The following is a 16528-nucleotide window of genomic DNA, read 5'->3' as shown; positions in this document are numbered from 1 at the left end:
TTTAATTATTTAATTTGTGACGCTGACTTGACTGCCGGTTATTGGAGGGAAACGATTTCCTCAACATCAATGCCATAGTAAAACGCTGTTTTTGGATATAAATATGAACTTGATAGAACTAAAAATGCATGCATTGTCTAACATAATGTCCTAGGAGTGTCATCTGATGGAGATTGTAAAAGGTTAGTGCATCATTTTAGCTGGTTTTATGGTTTTGGTGACCCTGTCTTTGACTTGACAAAACATTACACACAACTCTTGTAAATGTACTGTCCTAACATACTCTAAATTTATGCTTTCGCCGTAAAACCTTTTTGAAATCGTAAAACGTGGTTAGATTAAGGAGATGTTTATCTTTCAAATGGTGTAAAATAGTTGTATTTTTGAAAAATTTGAATTTTGACATTTATTTGGATTCAAATTTGCCGCTCTTGAAATGCACCTGCTGTTGATGGAGTGCACCACGGGTGGCACGCTAGCGTCCCACCTAGCCCCAAGAGGTTAACTTGGGTCAAATGTTTAGAGTAGCCTTCCACAAGCTTCCCACAATAAGTTGGGTGAATTTTGGCCCATTCCTTCTGACAGAGCTGGTGTAACTGAGTCAGGTTTGAAGGCCTCCTTGCTCGCACACGCTTTTTCAGTTCTGCCCACATATTTTCTATAGGGTTGAGGTCAGGGCTTTGTAATGGCAACTCCAATAACTTGACTTTGTTTTCCTTTAGCCATTTTGCCACAATTTTGGAAGTATGCTTGGGGTCATTGTCCATTTGGAAGACCCATTTGCGACTAAGCTTTAACTTCCTGACTGATGTCTTGAGATGTTGCTTAAATATATCCACATAATTGTCCTCCCTCATGATACCATCTATTTTGTAAAGTGCACCAGTCCCTCATGCAGCAAAGCACCCCCACAACATGATGCTGCTACCCCCGTGCTTCACAGTTGGGATGGTGTTCTTCGGCATGCAAGATCCCCCTTCTTCCTCCAAACATAACGATGGTCATTACGGCCAAATAGTTCTATTTTGTTTCATCAGACCAGAGGACATTTCTCCAAAAAGTATGATCTTTGTCCCCATGTGCAGTTGCAAACCATAGTCTGGCTTTTTTATGGCGGTTTTGTAGCAGTGGCATCTTCCTTGCTGAGCGGCCTTTCAGGTTATGTCGATATAGGACTCGTTTTACTGTGGATATAGATACTTTTGTACCTGTTTCCTCCAGCATCTTCACAAGGTCCTTTGCTGTTGTACTTGGATTGATTTGCACTTCTCGCACCAAAGTACGTTCATCTCTAGAACGCGTCTTCTTCCTGAGCGGTATGATGGCTGTGTGGTCCCATGGTGTTTATACTTGCGTACTATTGTTTGTACAGATGAACGTGGTACCTTCAGGTGTTAGGAAATTGCTTCCAAGGATGAACCAGACTTGTGGAGGTCTACAAATTTTTTTCTGAGGTCTTGGCTGATTTCTTTAGATTTTCTCATGATGTCAAGCAAAGAGGCACTGAGTTTAGAGGAAGGCCTTGAAATACATCCACAGGTACACCTCCAATTGACTCAAATGATGTCAGTTGGCTTTAGAAGCTTCTGATAGGCAATGACATCATTTTCTGGAAATTTCCAAGCTATTTAAAGGCACAGTCAACTTAGTGTATGTAAACTTCTGACCCACTGGAATTGTGATACAGTGAATTATAAGTGAAATAATCTGTCTGTAAACAATTGTTGGAAAGATTGCTGGTGTCATGCATAAAGTAGATGTCCTAAACGACTTGCCAAAACTATAGTTTGTTAACAAGAAATTTGTGGAGTGGTTGAAAAACAAGTTTTAATGACTCCAAACTAAGTGTATGTAAACTTCTGACTTCAACTGTGTGTGTGTGTGTGTGTGTGTGTGTGTGTGTGTAAAGTTGTGGCCTGTCAAATATTTCAAAACATTGCTACAGTAAAAGCATAGTGCTATTAACACACAGTGCTACTGTATGCGCTCAGTCCATAAACATTTAGCGAGTTATGTTTTCACAAACATTATGGGCAGACAGGCACGAAGACAGTGTGTACTGTACACCCTATATCTGTCAGAGAGAGTGAAGTCAAGGCGAGAAAAATGGGTAAATAAAGAAAAAAAGAGTGAGGGAGCCATTTTGGCTCAGTGTGGAGACATTTGCCTGTATTGGCCTGCAGTAGCTGTCAATGGATGAGTGAGCATTGCCATTTTGGGTCAGTGGGGAGATGGTTGCCCCCTGCACAGCCATTTTGTGTCAATGCTACTGAGCTTCTCCCTTCAGGAAGAGCAACCCAGGACACAGCGAAACATGCAGTCCTGACTGAAATAAAGAGATACCATAACTTAGAGTGCTGACTTACTAGGCGGGCCGGCATGCATGTGGACACACACAAAATAAGACACATTAGAAGTTACTGCCGAACCCTCACAATCCAAACATTGATTTATGATGAAATACAAAATATTGAAATGCTAGGGGTTGAAGTAGAACCTGGCCATAATGGAAAATTCAATAACAGACGCAGATAGTTAGTTGTTTCTTGGTTTCACCACAGGCTGCAACACTATCAGGCTAGCGCGTCAAGCCCTGATGGTTGGTGGGTGGGGAACTGCATTGCTTTGTTAGAGACCTCACTCTGAAGCTGGTTTACTGGCCTGTAGACAGGACTTCAATGACTCAGCCACATCTCTTTAATGGGCATATAGAGACATCCCTTTAATTATGGATACACTCACATTGGTGTCAAAATAACAGGGTGTAGGGGATAGCAGAGAAGGTGAGAATGTTTGTTGATGAGTGTTGGTTCAGTGCCTCTAGAATTAGTTTTCTTACTGTTAGAAATATTTTGAGATTCATGGCAAGAGAAAGAAGCAAGATCTGTGCACATCGTGAGCACTCCCCACGCACACACAGTCCTGACTCAGTGCTGGCGAGTGAAAGTGACAGGCTGTGCAGTGTTGGCCCACAGTCTGATGGAGCCGTCCCTCGGGGCAGAGGGGAATATGTGTGTCTGAAACAGACTCTACCCATCCCCTCGCATAGCCTCCTCCACCCTCCATCTCGCCACTATTTCTCCCTCACTCTCCCTTTCTATGCATGTCTGTGTGCTTCTCTCGCGATCTAAACTTCTCTCTCGCTCTCCCACCAGCAGAGAAGACGTACACTATATATGCACAAAAGTATGTAAACACCCCTTCAAAATGAGTGGATTTGTCTATTTCAGTCCCACCCATTGGTGACAGGTATGAAATCGAGCACACAGCCATGCAATCTCCATAGACAAACATTGGCAGTAGAATGACCTTACTGGAGAGCTTAGTAACTTTCAATGTGGCACCGTCATAGGATGCCAACTTTCCAACAAGTCAGTTCGTCAAATTTCTGCCCTGGTCAACTGTAAGTGCTGTTATTGCCCCAATGCATAGTGCCAACTGTAAAGGTCAAGGCCCCTTAGTTCCAGTAAAGGGAAATCTTAACTCTACAGCATACAGTGTCATTCTGGACGATTCTGTGCTTCCAACTTTGTGGCAACAGTCTAGGGAAGGCCCTTTCCGGTTTCAGCATGACAATTCCCCAGCGCAAAAAGCAAGGTCCATACAGAAATGGTTTGTCGAGATCGGTGTGGAAGAACTTGACCGGCCTGCACAGAGCCCTGACCTCAACCCCATCAAACGCCTTTGGGAAGAATTGGAACGCGAACTGCGAGCCAGGGTTAATCGCACAACATCGGTGCCCGACCTCATTAATGCTCGTGGCTGAATGGCAGCAAGTTCCGCAGCAATGTTCCAACATTTAGTGAAAGCCTTCCGAGAAGAGTGGAGGCTGTTACAGCAACAAGGGGGGGGGGGGACCAACTCCATACTAATGCCCCTGTGTGCTCAACTCCCTAGGTCTCTTTCTCTCTGGTGCGCACAAGAGTTCACAGTTCAGCAAAATGTATTTGAGTATATGAGAGAGTATAAAAAAGGGAGAAAGGAGATGGCGAGAGAGAACATGCCAGCGTCTCTTCAGTCTCCACCAGCCCAGAGAGAGACAGGCTCACGTTGGATCATCCATGGATGTTTAGTAAACATCTTAGATAAGATATAATCTTCCATAATCCTGTAGTGTGCTGAGCAGTTTTCATGACGTTACACACATTATCCTGAACCCTTAACTCTAAACTAGGAATCTTTCCAACTGGAAACCTGTGAAGAGGAATGCTGACAAACCTGGGACAGGTGCATGACCTTTACACTCACAGGTCACACATGAGTGAGTGCTTGTATTAATGTGAGGATATACAGACATCAAGCTGTGGCAATTCACAGAGAGATGGCCAACTGAACACTGTCCTTGAGATGCTGGTGGATAGCTGCTCTGTAAAGTAAGACAGAGGCTCACATCCAGCCCCAGTACCAGAGTGGGACACACGCATACAATTCAGGAGAAGGATTAATAATGACCTCATCCATTTCTAGCGGTTGTGTAGAGGGGATTGACAAAATAGAGGAGGAAGTCGAGGGATGCTCCTCTTTTTTACTGCTGATAAACTACCACGCCTGCCATCGCCAGCACACCGATAACCCTGCCTCTAGCACACCGATAACACACCGATAACCCTGCCTCGAGCACACCGATAACCCTGCCTCCAGCACACCGATAACCCTGCCTCCAGCACACCGATAACACACTGATAACCCTGCCAAACTACCACCACCACCACGGTCACCGACAAACTACCACCACCACCACCACCGTCACTGACAAACTACCACCACCACCCCCCGTCACTGACAAACTACCACCACCACCACCACCGTCACTGACAAACTACCACCACCACCACCACCGTCACTGACAAAACCACCACCACCACCACCACCACCACCGTCACTGACAAACTACCACCACCACCACCGTCACTGACAAACTACCACCACCACCACCGTCACTGACAAACTACCACCACCACCACCACCGTCACTGACAAACTACCACCACCACCACCACCACCGTCACTGACAAACTACCACCACCACCACCACCACCGTCACTGACAAACTACCACCACCACCACCACCACCGTCACTGACAAACTACCACCACCACCACCACCACCGTCACTGACAAACTACCACCACCACCACCACCGCCGTCACTGACAAACTACCACCACCACCACCACCGTCACTGACAAACTACCACCACCACCACCACCGTCACTGACAAACTACCACCACCACCACCACCGTCACTGACAAACTACCACCACCACCACCACCGTCACTGACAAACTACCACCACCACCACCCCGTCCGACAAACTACCACCACCACCACCACCGTCCGACAAACTACCACCACCACCGCACTGACAAACTACCACCACCACCACCGTCACTGACAAACTACCACCACCACCACCGTCACTGACAAACTACCACCACCACCACCGTCACTGACAAACTACCACCACCACCACCGTCACTGACAAACTACCACCACCACCACCGTCACTGACAAACTACCACCACCACCACCGTCACTGACAAACTACCACCACCACCACCGTCACTGACAAACTACCACCACCACCACCGTCACTGACAAACTACCACCACCCACCGTCACTGACAAACTACCACCACCACCGTCACTGACAAACTACCACCACCACCACCGTCACTGACAAACTACCACCACCACCACCGTCACTGACAAACTACCACCACCACCGTCGTCACTGACAAACTACCACCACCACCGTCACTGACAAACTACCACCACTGTCACCAACAACATACTGATAAACCCAGCTCCAACCCTCTTACCCAGTGTGTCTTTGAGGTTCTTGACCAGAGAGGCCTTCTTCACCAGGCTGTTCTTGCGCTCTACGTAGTTGGAGGGGACGTAGCCGGTCTGGTTGGAGGCGTTCCTCACCCTCCACCACGTCTTGCTGTCGTCCAGCAGGGTGAGCCGCTCATTCTTCCTGATGTCAAGTTCCTGGTCCTGCTGGGCCGTGTAGTCCCACTTGGCTACAACTGTCACCTCCTCCGTCATCTTTCATGGAGTCCCCCTGGACAGAGAGAGAAGAGAGTAAGTTACACATCAATCCCAAATTAGACCTAAGACCAAGAGACTGATTGGCTGCATGGTAGCCCCCCCCACCCCAAAATCAATGATTTAACAATTACGCTAATGAGGTAAATGTGTGAGAGGGAAAAAAGCAGGAAAGCCTACTAATACATATAATCACACTAATGCAACCCTGCCTCCATTTTACACACCATAATTATGCCATCAGATAACAATCACTACTACACCATCCAGCTATAAAATAAGATAGACGGTGCAACAGTGATGAACTAAAAACCACATATATCAAACAGCAGTCATAGGAGAACTCCTTATTGAAACCAAGCCAGTGTGGTTAGGCTTTCATTAAACTGTGGTTGACCTCTATCAGGAAGCACCTAAAAATCTGGATCCTGATCCACCAGATCTGAGATCACATGGCAGATGTATGTGAAGCCAGTTAAACACCAATGGGGCCCAGGAGTTTTTCCCGTAAAAATGTAAAAAAAAAATTCTCCCTTCAGAGAGAAAGAGGGCAGAGATGTAACTCAGAGAGGCTGAGATTGGAGCTCATACTGACTTACGGGATAATGCTTTTTATAAAATGGGTGGTTCGAGCCCTGAATGCTGATTGGCTGACAGCTGGGTATACCACGGGTATGACAAAACATTTCTTTTTACTGCTCTAATTACATTGGTAACCAGTTTATAATAGCAATAAGGCACCTCGGAGGTTAGTGGTATATTGCCAATATACCAAGGGCTGTGTCCAGGCACTCCGCGTTGCATCGTGCACATGTACAGTCCTTAGCCATTGTATTTTGGCCATATACCACACCCCCTTGGGCCTTATTGCTTAATTAAACAGCTGACTGTCACTGAATGAAACTCCTGAAGTCAAGCATTGAAACATCGATGTTGTTGCACCTTCAGTTTGGCCGTGCAACCCTGACAGTCTTTCTGACAGACTAGATGGTTTTAACCTCTTACGGCTAGGGGGCAGTATTTACACGGCCGGATAAAAAACGTACCCGATTTAATCTGGTTACTACTCCTACGCAGTAACTTGAATATGCATATACTTATTAGATATGGATAGAAAACACCCTAAAGTTTCTAAAACTGTTTGAATGGTGTCTGTGAGTATAACAGAACTCATATGGCAGGCAAAAACCTGAGAGATTCCTTTACAGGAAGTGGCCTGTCTGACCATTTATTGGCTTTCTTTGACATCTCTTTCCAAAACAAAGGATCTCTGCGGTAACGTGACACTTCCCACGGCTCCCATAGGCTCTCAGAGCCCGGGAAAAAGCTGAATGTCGTCATTCCAGCCCCAGGCTGAAACACATTATCGCCTTTGTCAAGTGGCCGATCAGGGGACAGTGGGCTTAAGCGCGTGCACCGGTCACCCCAGTCTTTCTTTTTTCCCTCTATTTACCGAAATCGCATATTCCCGGTCGGAATATTATCGCTTTTTTACGAGATAAATTGCTTAAAAATTGATTTTAAACAGCGGTTGACATGCTTCAAAGTACGGTAATGGAATATTTAGAATTTTTTTGTCACGAAATGCGCCATGCTCGTAACCCTGATTTACCATTTCGGATAGTTTCTTGAACGCACGAACAAAACGCCGCTGTTTGGATATAACGATGGATTATTTGGGACCAAACCAACATTTGTTATTGAAGTAGAAGTTCTGGGAGTACATTCTGACGAAGAACATCAAAGGTAATCAAACTTTTGTAATAGTAAATCTGATTATTGGCGAAGGCTAAACTTGCTGAGTGTCTAAATAGCTAGCCCGTGATGCCTGGGCTATGTACTTAGAATATTGCAAAATGTGCTTTCACCAAAAAGCTATTTTAAAATCGGACATATCGAGTGCATAGAGGAGTTCTGTATCTATCATTCTTAAAATAATTGTTATGCTTTTTGTGAACGTTTATCGTGAGTAATTTGGTAAATTGTTAGTAAATTCCCCGGAAGTTTGCGGGGGGTATGCTAGTTCTGAACGTCACATGCTAATGTAAAAAGCTGTTTTTTTATATAAATATGAACTTGATTGAACAAAACATGCATGTATTGTATAACATAATGTCCTAGGGTTGTCATCTGATGAAGATCATCAAAGGTTAGTGCTACATTTAGCTGTGGTTTGGGTTTATGTGACATTATATGCTAGCTTGAAAAATGCATGTCTGATTATTTCTGGCTGGGTACTCTGCTGACATAATCTAATGTTTTGCTTTCGTTGTAAAGCCTTTTTGAAATCGGACAGTGTGGTTAGATAAAGGAGAGTCTTGTCTTTAAAATGGTGTAAAATAGTCCTATGTTTGAGAAATTGAAGTAATAGCATTTCTAAGGTATTTGAATATCGCGCCACGGGATTAGACTGGCTGTTGCGTAGGTGGGACGATTTGGTGCCACCTACCCTAGAGAGGTTAACAAGAGAGTGCTGGCTATACACACCCAGCCCAGCCCATTAGTGTGAAAGAGACCGTATGCATGCTCCAGCTCACCATGCAGGACAGGAATCAGGTGAACAGTCACACTACTTTACAGCTGACTGTACATGGAAGTGTGTGCATGTATCCGTACATTCAGACATGTATTGTATGCGCGCCTGACTGCCTGCGTGTTGGGGAGTGTTTACTTATGAACACCATATTAAACGTCTATACTTATGAACACCATATTAAACGTCTATACTTATGAACACCATATTAAACGTCTATACTTATGAACACCATATTAAAACGTCTATACTTATGAACACCATATTAAACATCTATACTTATGAACACCATATTAAAACGTCTATACTTATGAACACCATATTAAACATCTATACTTATGAACACCATATTAAACATCTATACTTATGAACACCATATTAAACATCTATACTTATGAACACCATATTAAACATCTATACTTATGAACACCATATTAAACGTCTATACTTATGAACACCATATTAAACGTCTATACTTATGAACACCATATTAAACGTCTATACTTATGAACACCATATTAAACGTCTATACTTATGAACACCATATTAAACGTCTATACTTATGAACACCATATTAAACATCTATACTTATGAACACCATATTAAACGTCTATACTTATGAACACCATATTAAACGTCTATACTTATGAACACCATATTAAACGTCTATACTTATGAACACCATATTAAAACGTCTATACTTATGAACACCATATTAAACATCTATACTTATGAACACCATATTAAAACGTCTATACTTATGAACACCATATTAAACATCTATACTTATGAACACCATATTAAACATCTATACTTATGAACACCATATTAAACATCTATACTTATGAACACCATATTAAACATCTATACTTATGAACACCATATTAAACGTCTATACTTATGAACACCATATTAAACGTCTATACTTATGAACACCATATTAAACGTCTATACTTATGAACACCATATTAAACGTCTATACTTATGAACACCATATTAAACGTCTATACTTATGAACACCATATTAAACATCTATACTTATGAACACCATATTAAACGTCTATACTTATGAACACCATATTAAACGTCTATACTTATGAACACCATATTAAACGTCTATACTTATGAACACCATATTAAACATCTATACTTATGAACACCATATTAAACATCTATACTTATGAACACCATATTAAACATCTATATTTATGAACACCATATTAAATGTCTATATTTATGAGGTGAACACCATATTAAATGTCTATATTTATGAACACAACACCATATTAAATGTCTATATTTATGAGAGCCGGTCAGGTGTGCTCAGTCTCAGTGTTCTGTTCTGTCAAGCCTAACCATAACAGCCTAATGAAATTCCCACGTGTCCCACATGCCAGTGGAATGAAACATCCTAATTCAGCATCTATGTTTAGAATGTTCCGCCGGAGTTCAACCACTGCTGCTGGGAAACAACCGTCAAATAAACAACGGAAGCGCCGCCTTGTAAACATGAAATGGAGATGATCGCAAAGAAGAAGAGGGAGAGAAGTAATTCACACACAACACTAACGTTCTACAATCGTCAACCTCGTCACCAAATGTTATTTTTTTTAAAGTGAAATACTAAAAACAGTCTACTTTTGATGCATTACATCTTGTGTTGAGACAGCCCAGGTCTACCTCTTTGAATCCAAACCTGGAGGAGCAATAAACTAGTGCCCGACTCAATCAATCACAGTCTCCCTTCTGTTGAAGTCCTGACCTGCAGGTAAATAGTATAGTAACACTATTCTACTGTGAGGAGGTAGTCGTTGTTTAAAAATGCACGTTGCATAGTAACGGCCTGATTACATATTCATGGTGAGAGAGTGCGAGATCGACAGAGAGAGCGAGACAGACAACTGCTAAACCCTTGCTGTGTGAAACTTAGCTAAAGGCCGGTGGTTAAACATAGTGCTGCTACTGTCTGTCTGTCTGTCTGTACGTACACTGGAGTGTTCTAGAGACAGATATCTCGATAAATGGTCAAATACCCCGGCCCACAGGGGGAAAGAAACTTGGGATCACACATTTCCTTTCTCATATCGTCTTCGACACTATTCTTTAATGAGAGGGCAATTCACTGATGAAGCTCTGCCACACAGGACCGTATAACTCACGAGAAGCTCTGCCACACAGGACCGTATAACTCACGAGAAGCTCTGCCACACAGGACCGTATAACTCACGAGAAGCTCTGCCACACAGGACCGTATAATTCACGAGAAGCTCTGCCACACAGGACCGTATAATTCACGAGAAGCTCTGCCACACAGGACCGTATAATTCACGAGAAGCTCTGCCACACAGGACCGTATAATTCACGAGAAGCTCTGCCACACAGGACCGTATAACTCAGGTAGGAGAGGAGCAGGCCAAATCTTGCCTGTGAGTCTGTCCTTGCCTTGGAAACAATGCAGAAGGTTGAGTGAGAGGGGTTGAGGTGTTACCAACGTGGCTTACAGAACAGCTGTATACACAGTTACACACACATCTAACCTCATCCACAGGCTATCATTGGGCAGTAGTGTCTGCTATCGAAATTACACACACAACCAATCCCAAATCAACCTCACACACAAGGATGTGACCGGTAAGAAGTGTATGATAATAACCACCTGTCTCCCTCCCTTCTCTTGCAGTCTGTCTCACCTCTCTCTCTCACCCACCCTCCCCAGTTCATCAGCGTTCTGATAGATGACGCTCGTTCTCCCTCAGAGTGTGATGGCCCCGCAACCTCTGTATCCATGGTGATTATTCAGTCTCCCCCAACGACCGTGCTCATTAGGGAGAGATGGGGAAGCCCCTCTCTGGGCGTTCACACACCCCCCAACAGTCAGCACACACCCCCCAACAGTCTCACCAAACACCCCCCAACAGTCTCACCAAACACCCCCCAACAGTCTCACCAAACACGCCCCAACAGTCTCACCAAACACGCCCCAACAGTCTCACCAAACACCCCCCAACAGTCTCACCAAACACGCCCCAACAGTCTCACCAAACACCCCCCAACAGTCTCACCAAACACCCCCAACAGTCTCACCAAACACCCCCAACAGTCTCACCAAACACGCCCCAACAGTCTCACCAAACACCCCCAACAGTCTCACCAAACACCCCCCAACAGTCTCACCAAACACCCCCAACAGTCTCACCAAACACGCCCCAACAGTCTCACCAAACACGCCCCAACAGTCTCACCAAACACGCCCCAACAGTCTCACCAAACACGCCCCAACAGTCTCACTAAACACGCCCCAAGCCCCAACAGTCGGCACACGCCCCAACAGTCGGCACACATTTTTACATTTACATTTTAGTCATTTAGCAGACGCTCTTATCCAGAGCGACTTACAGTAGTGAATGTATACATTTCATGCATTTTTTTGTACTGGCCCCCCGTGGGAATCGAACCCACAACCCTGGCGTTGCACACACCATGCTGGCATTGCAAACACCATGCTCTACCAACTGAGCCACAGGGAAGGCACCCCAACAGTCAGCACACACACCCCAACAGTCTCACTAAACACACTCTACACATTAAAACATAGCAGCACTCTGACTTGGGGCTGGGAATTGCCAGGGACCTCACGATACGTATCACGATTCTCACAATTCTATATGTATTGCAATTCGATACTGTGATTTTAATGTGATTCGATGTTCCAAGCATTTTGCTCACCATATGTCTGCTGCAGAGACACAAGAGAGAGTAATGAGAAAACAAGTCAAGGAAAACATTTTTTTTAACTCAATATTTATACAGAAAATGGAGAACAAGCTATGAAGGAAAAATACTAGCATTCTGGTGCAGGTACAGCAACTAGCGCAAAGATAATATTGCGATTGACAATATAGCATTTTGACTAAAACTGTATAGACCCCCCCCCCCCCATCACTACTCTTACTACACACAATCAGCTTACCTCAGTTCTGTGCTAGATGCGTTAAAGCTCCGACGCACCTCAGTTCTGGCCTAGATGTGTTACAGCTGACGTCCACCCTCCAGGCAAAGCTTTAGTATACAACTCAATTTATTTCATTACCCTTTCCCTACAGCCATCAAGTTTCAGCTGCATTGTCATCTATGCCTGCCTGCTATTGTCAGATTGTCTTTAAAGGATAAAATTGGGAAGAAACAGGGAAGACACGTGGTTAAAAGGGGGAATAGGAGAAAGAGAGGGAGACTGCTCCCCCTGACCCTCCATCCCTCTATTGAGAGTTGAAAGACGAAGAGAAGTGACAGAGTGCTGAATTGAACTACTCCAGCACTTCAGTTCTTCACTGACAGGGAGAGAAAAAAAAAACTCCCAGGCCTTTTCATCACAACACAAAGCGATAGTAAAAGAGGATTAAAAAAAGAAACAAGACTGGCACAGCTCTCCGCATTTGGCATTCAGGTCAAAAACAGAGGAAGAGCCAGGGGAACAACAAACTATTCTCCCCTTTTTCCAACACTTTGATTTGTTTGGTGGTGTTTTCTTTGGGTCATTTCTGAAACTGGTTGATCTCCAGCCAGTGACCAGTTCCTAGCACTGAGGACTAGGGGTGACTGGGGCCTTTGAAGCATCCTGAATGAATACACCGCAGGATAAGGAAACAGCTCCTGGTACTCCTATAGACCCATCGGTTCACTGTGATCTGGAGGGGCCTACTAGCAGCACCCACAACAGACTGCTTTGGCGGGTTGACAATGGGTGCTGAAAGCAGGTCAAAGCCCTCGTCATCGTGGCCAAATTCACTGGAACACTGTCAATGTTAATGATGTGTTTTATAGTGAGCCCACTGCCACAGTCCTGCCCTACCACTCTGTTCACACCTGGCCTGAAACACTAAACGGGACAGGTGTGTGTGCGCGTGTGTGTGTGTGTGTGTTTGCACACATCAGGGGTGTGGTATGCAATGCAGTTGGCGAGACCCATCGCTCTCTCTCTCTGATGAGGTTGGTGCGTGCTCCTCTTCATTTTGAGCGGCAGAAAATTACTACCATGTTTGATGTCATCAAAGAGGACAGGCTAAAAACTGTCAACAGACCCAAGACTTTGATGGCTCAGGGAGGTCCCAAAAGGAAGACATCATGCTGTCCTTTCAAGTGCCTGCTCAAAATAGACCCTAAGGAGATAGCTTGAGCTACTGACAGAACGAGGCCCAGGCCTGCAGTCATTCAGCCGGCTACTTCATGGGGATAAAATAAAGCAGGAAGAGGGACTTATCGAATTAAGCTATTGTAAGTCCTGATCAAAGCTACTGTGATTAAACCATATCGCTGACAAAAGCCTGTACAGCAAAATGGACAGAGCATAAGTAAGCTCTAAGACTGAAATAACCATACTCTATGCCAGGTGTATTTTAAATCGTGGTCCTGGGGACAAACATCTGATATCACTAATTAAAGGTTTGATGAGTTGATTAATGGATTCAGGCGGGTAGTGCTATGGAAAAACCGTGCACCCGTTGGGTCCCCAGGACCAGGATTAAGAACACCTGCTCTACATGTCCTTCTCTTCAGCACCAGAAAATGGCATTTCCACAAAAGTTACACATCAAAGCTGAACTACTACATTTTCATGTGCAGTGTAAAAAGTTTCTAAAGTATATATAGTTGACTTTGTGACAGCGCTCCACCTCAGTGCTTCAGAAAGCAGGGAGGTCATTATTTTCAGAAAGTATCACTGTCCTCTCAATCATCTTCTCCACCCAGAGAGAAGATTAGGCAGTGTCTTGGGTCCACCCAGTCCCGGTCAGCCGCCTTGGACAGCGCTTTCACACGTATGTCCATCTTCACTAAAACTGTGAATTCCTCTCTTTCTCCATCCACCCAGTCTTTACTCCATTCACTCCCAAATTTTCAAGCAATTTCTCACTTCACTCTGGTTCTGTAATTTCTTTCCATTCCCCCCTGAGTGGGAGAGACATTGTTTAGTGAGTTTCCATGGTTATGGTTGGTGTGGTGGTCACACACACACAAACCTACCTCTACTCACTGGTCAGACTGCAAAAAAGCGAGAAAAATGTGTAGTAGAATAAAATGCCTGGACACTCACATAGTACTCAAGATGGAGCTGGCTTGAAATCTGTCTAGATTTAAAATGTTGTCAAGCAATAGGTACAGGCGTTGGAGTGTCCTATTTTATTTTAATGTAGTCCGTCCCACGACTATCTTAACCCCTCCTTCTTCTTGGGCTAACTTACTCAAATCAAATGTATTTATATAGCCCTTCTTACATCAGCTGATATCTCAAAGTGCTGTACAGAAACCCAGCCTAAAACCCCAAACAGCAAGCAATGCAGGTGTAGAAGCACGGTGGCTAGGAAAAACTCCCTAGAAAGGCCAAAACCTAGGAAGAAACCTAGAGAGGAACCAGGCTATGAGGGGTGGCCAGTCCTCTTCTGGCTGTGCCGGGTGGAGATTATAACAGAACATGGCCAAGATGTTTAAATGTTCATAAATGACCAGCATGGTCAAATAATAATCACAGTAGTTGTCGAGGGTGCAACAGGTTAGCACCTCAGGAGTAAAAGTCAGTTGGCTTTTCATAGCCGATCATTGAGAGTATCGATACCGCTCCTGCTGTCTCTAGATGGTTCCTACTGTACTACCATTGTTTTGTGACTGGCATATTTTGTCTTCCCTTTGTTTATTTCTCACCGCTTCAATGGAAGTGCACCAGACTACAGTGTTAATCATGTATTCTCTATTTTTACCCCAGGAGAGATGACAGCATGGTCCCTTCCTCCATGTCCCTGGGCACACAATACAAAGCACAGAAAACAAGAGCTTTGGAGGTACAGCTCAGTTTGTTTAGCACCGTCTGGAGGAGTGAGGGTAATGCTGAGGTGAACACGTGCGTGTGTGTGTCACAGTGCCAATGTAAATCAGCCATATTGTCAACCAAAGGGTGAAATACAACACACATGGCTGTGGGCTAAAGCAGTGTTCTGAACATCATTGATTATTGTACTACACCCTCTCCCCCCAGGCAACTCCAAGACAATCCTCAATCACAATGACTGTACTTCTGCAAACTGTCCTTTATGTTGGTGTCAGTTACAGTACTGGAGAGGGTTCTGTGGCACAACCACCTGGGGCTAACATGGCTCCTGGAGCATCTGCATTGCCTAGCCGGGTGCTAACATGTTTCCTTTGGCGTGCCGGGTTCATGCACGCCGACACGGTCGCCAGTTGTACCGTGTTTCCTCCGACACATCAGTGAGGCTGGCTTCCGGGTTGTGTCAAGAAGCAGTGCGGCTTGGCAGGGTTGTTTCGGGAGGACGCATGGCTCGACCTTTGCCTCTCCCAAGTCCGTATGGGAGTTGCAGCGATGGGACAAGACTAACTACCAATTGGATATCACGAAAAAAGGGGTAGTATAAAATATTTTGGGTTCTCCCCAACTCAAATACATCTGCCACTGTCACACCAGATGCCCATTTCCTTAGGTTGCTTAAGGTCATGGACATCTGAAGTGTAGCAATGGCACACAGACATAAACACACCAACAATCATAGTGCCTCCCACAAGCAGGGATGATAACTAGTGACGGTCCAAAAAGGTAATACATTTGCAAAAACAACAAGTACATAATACATATTTGAACAATCTCAATACTCAGGAAACATGTTTATGGTATGCTGACATTGCTTAATTCATTACATGGGTCAAATTTAAATCCACAGAAGTATAGTGTGGATTGTCTGAAGAGGACCTATAGGCCTATTTGTTTGGAAAGACAGCTGGTCATGGCTGCATCTCACTGTAGTAGGCTGTGTTTTCATTATTTGGATCTCCATTCAACTTTTGTTTACTGTTAAAGTCACTGGCCTAAATATAGATTGTGTCATGCCTTTATCCATCTGATAGTGTTTACTAGGCCTACTAGGTACCGCTGTTTTGTTCTGATGC

General features: G+C 44.4%; 1 protein-coding gene across 2 annotated transcripts in view; it reads right to left on the bottom strand.

Annotated features, from left to right (window-relative positions):
- nck2a (NCK adaptor protein 2a) overlaps positions 1-16528 on the bottom strand; it is a 61454-nt gene that overhangs the window by 17707 nt on the left and 27219 nt on the right. For both annotated transcript variants that reach the window (XM_014174378.3, XM_014174379.3), the window contains exon 2: positions 5820-6064. In XM_014174378.3, the coding sequence (XP_014029853.3) occupies positions 5820-6048 (229 nt within the window). In that variant the 5' untranslated portion in view covers positions 6049-6064. The remainder of the gene's footprint in view (positions 1-5819; positions 6065-16528) is intronic.

Source organism: Salmo salar, chromosome 25, assembly GCF_965601325.2.
Source record: "Salmo salar chromosome 25, fSalSal1, whole genome shotgun sequence".
Lineage (NCBI taxonomy): Eukaryota > Metazoa > Chordata > Actinopteri > Salmoniformes > Salmonidae > Salmo > Salmo salar.
The sequence above is the reverse complement of the archived record's forward strand: the minus strand, read 5'-3'. Positions and strand labels throughout refer to the sequence as shown.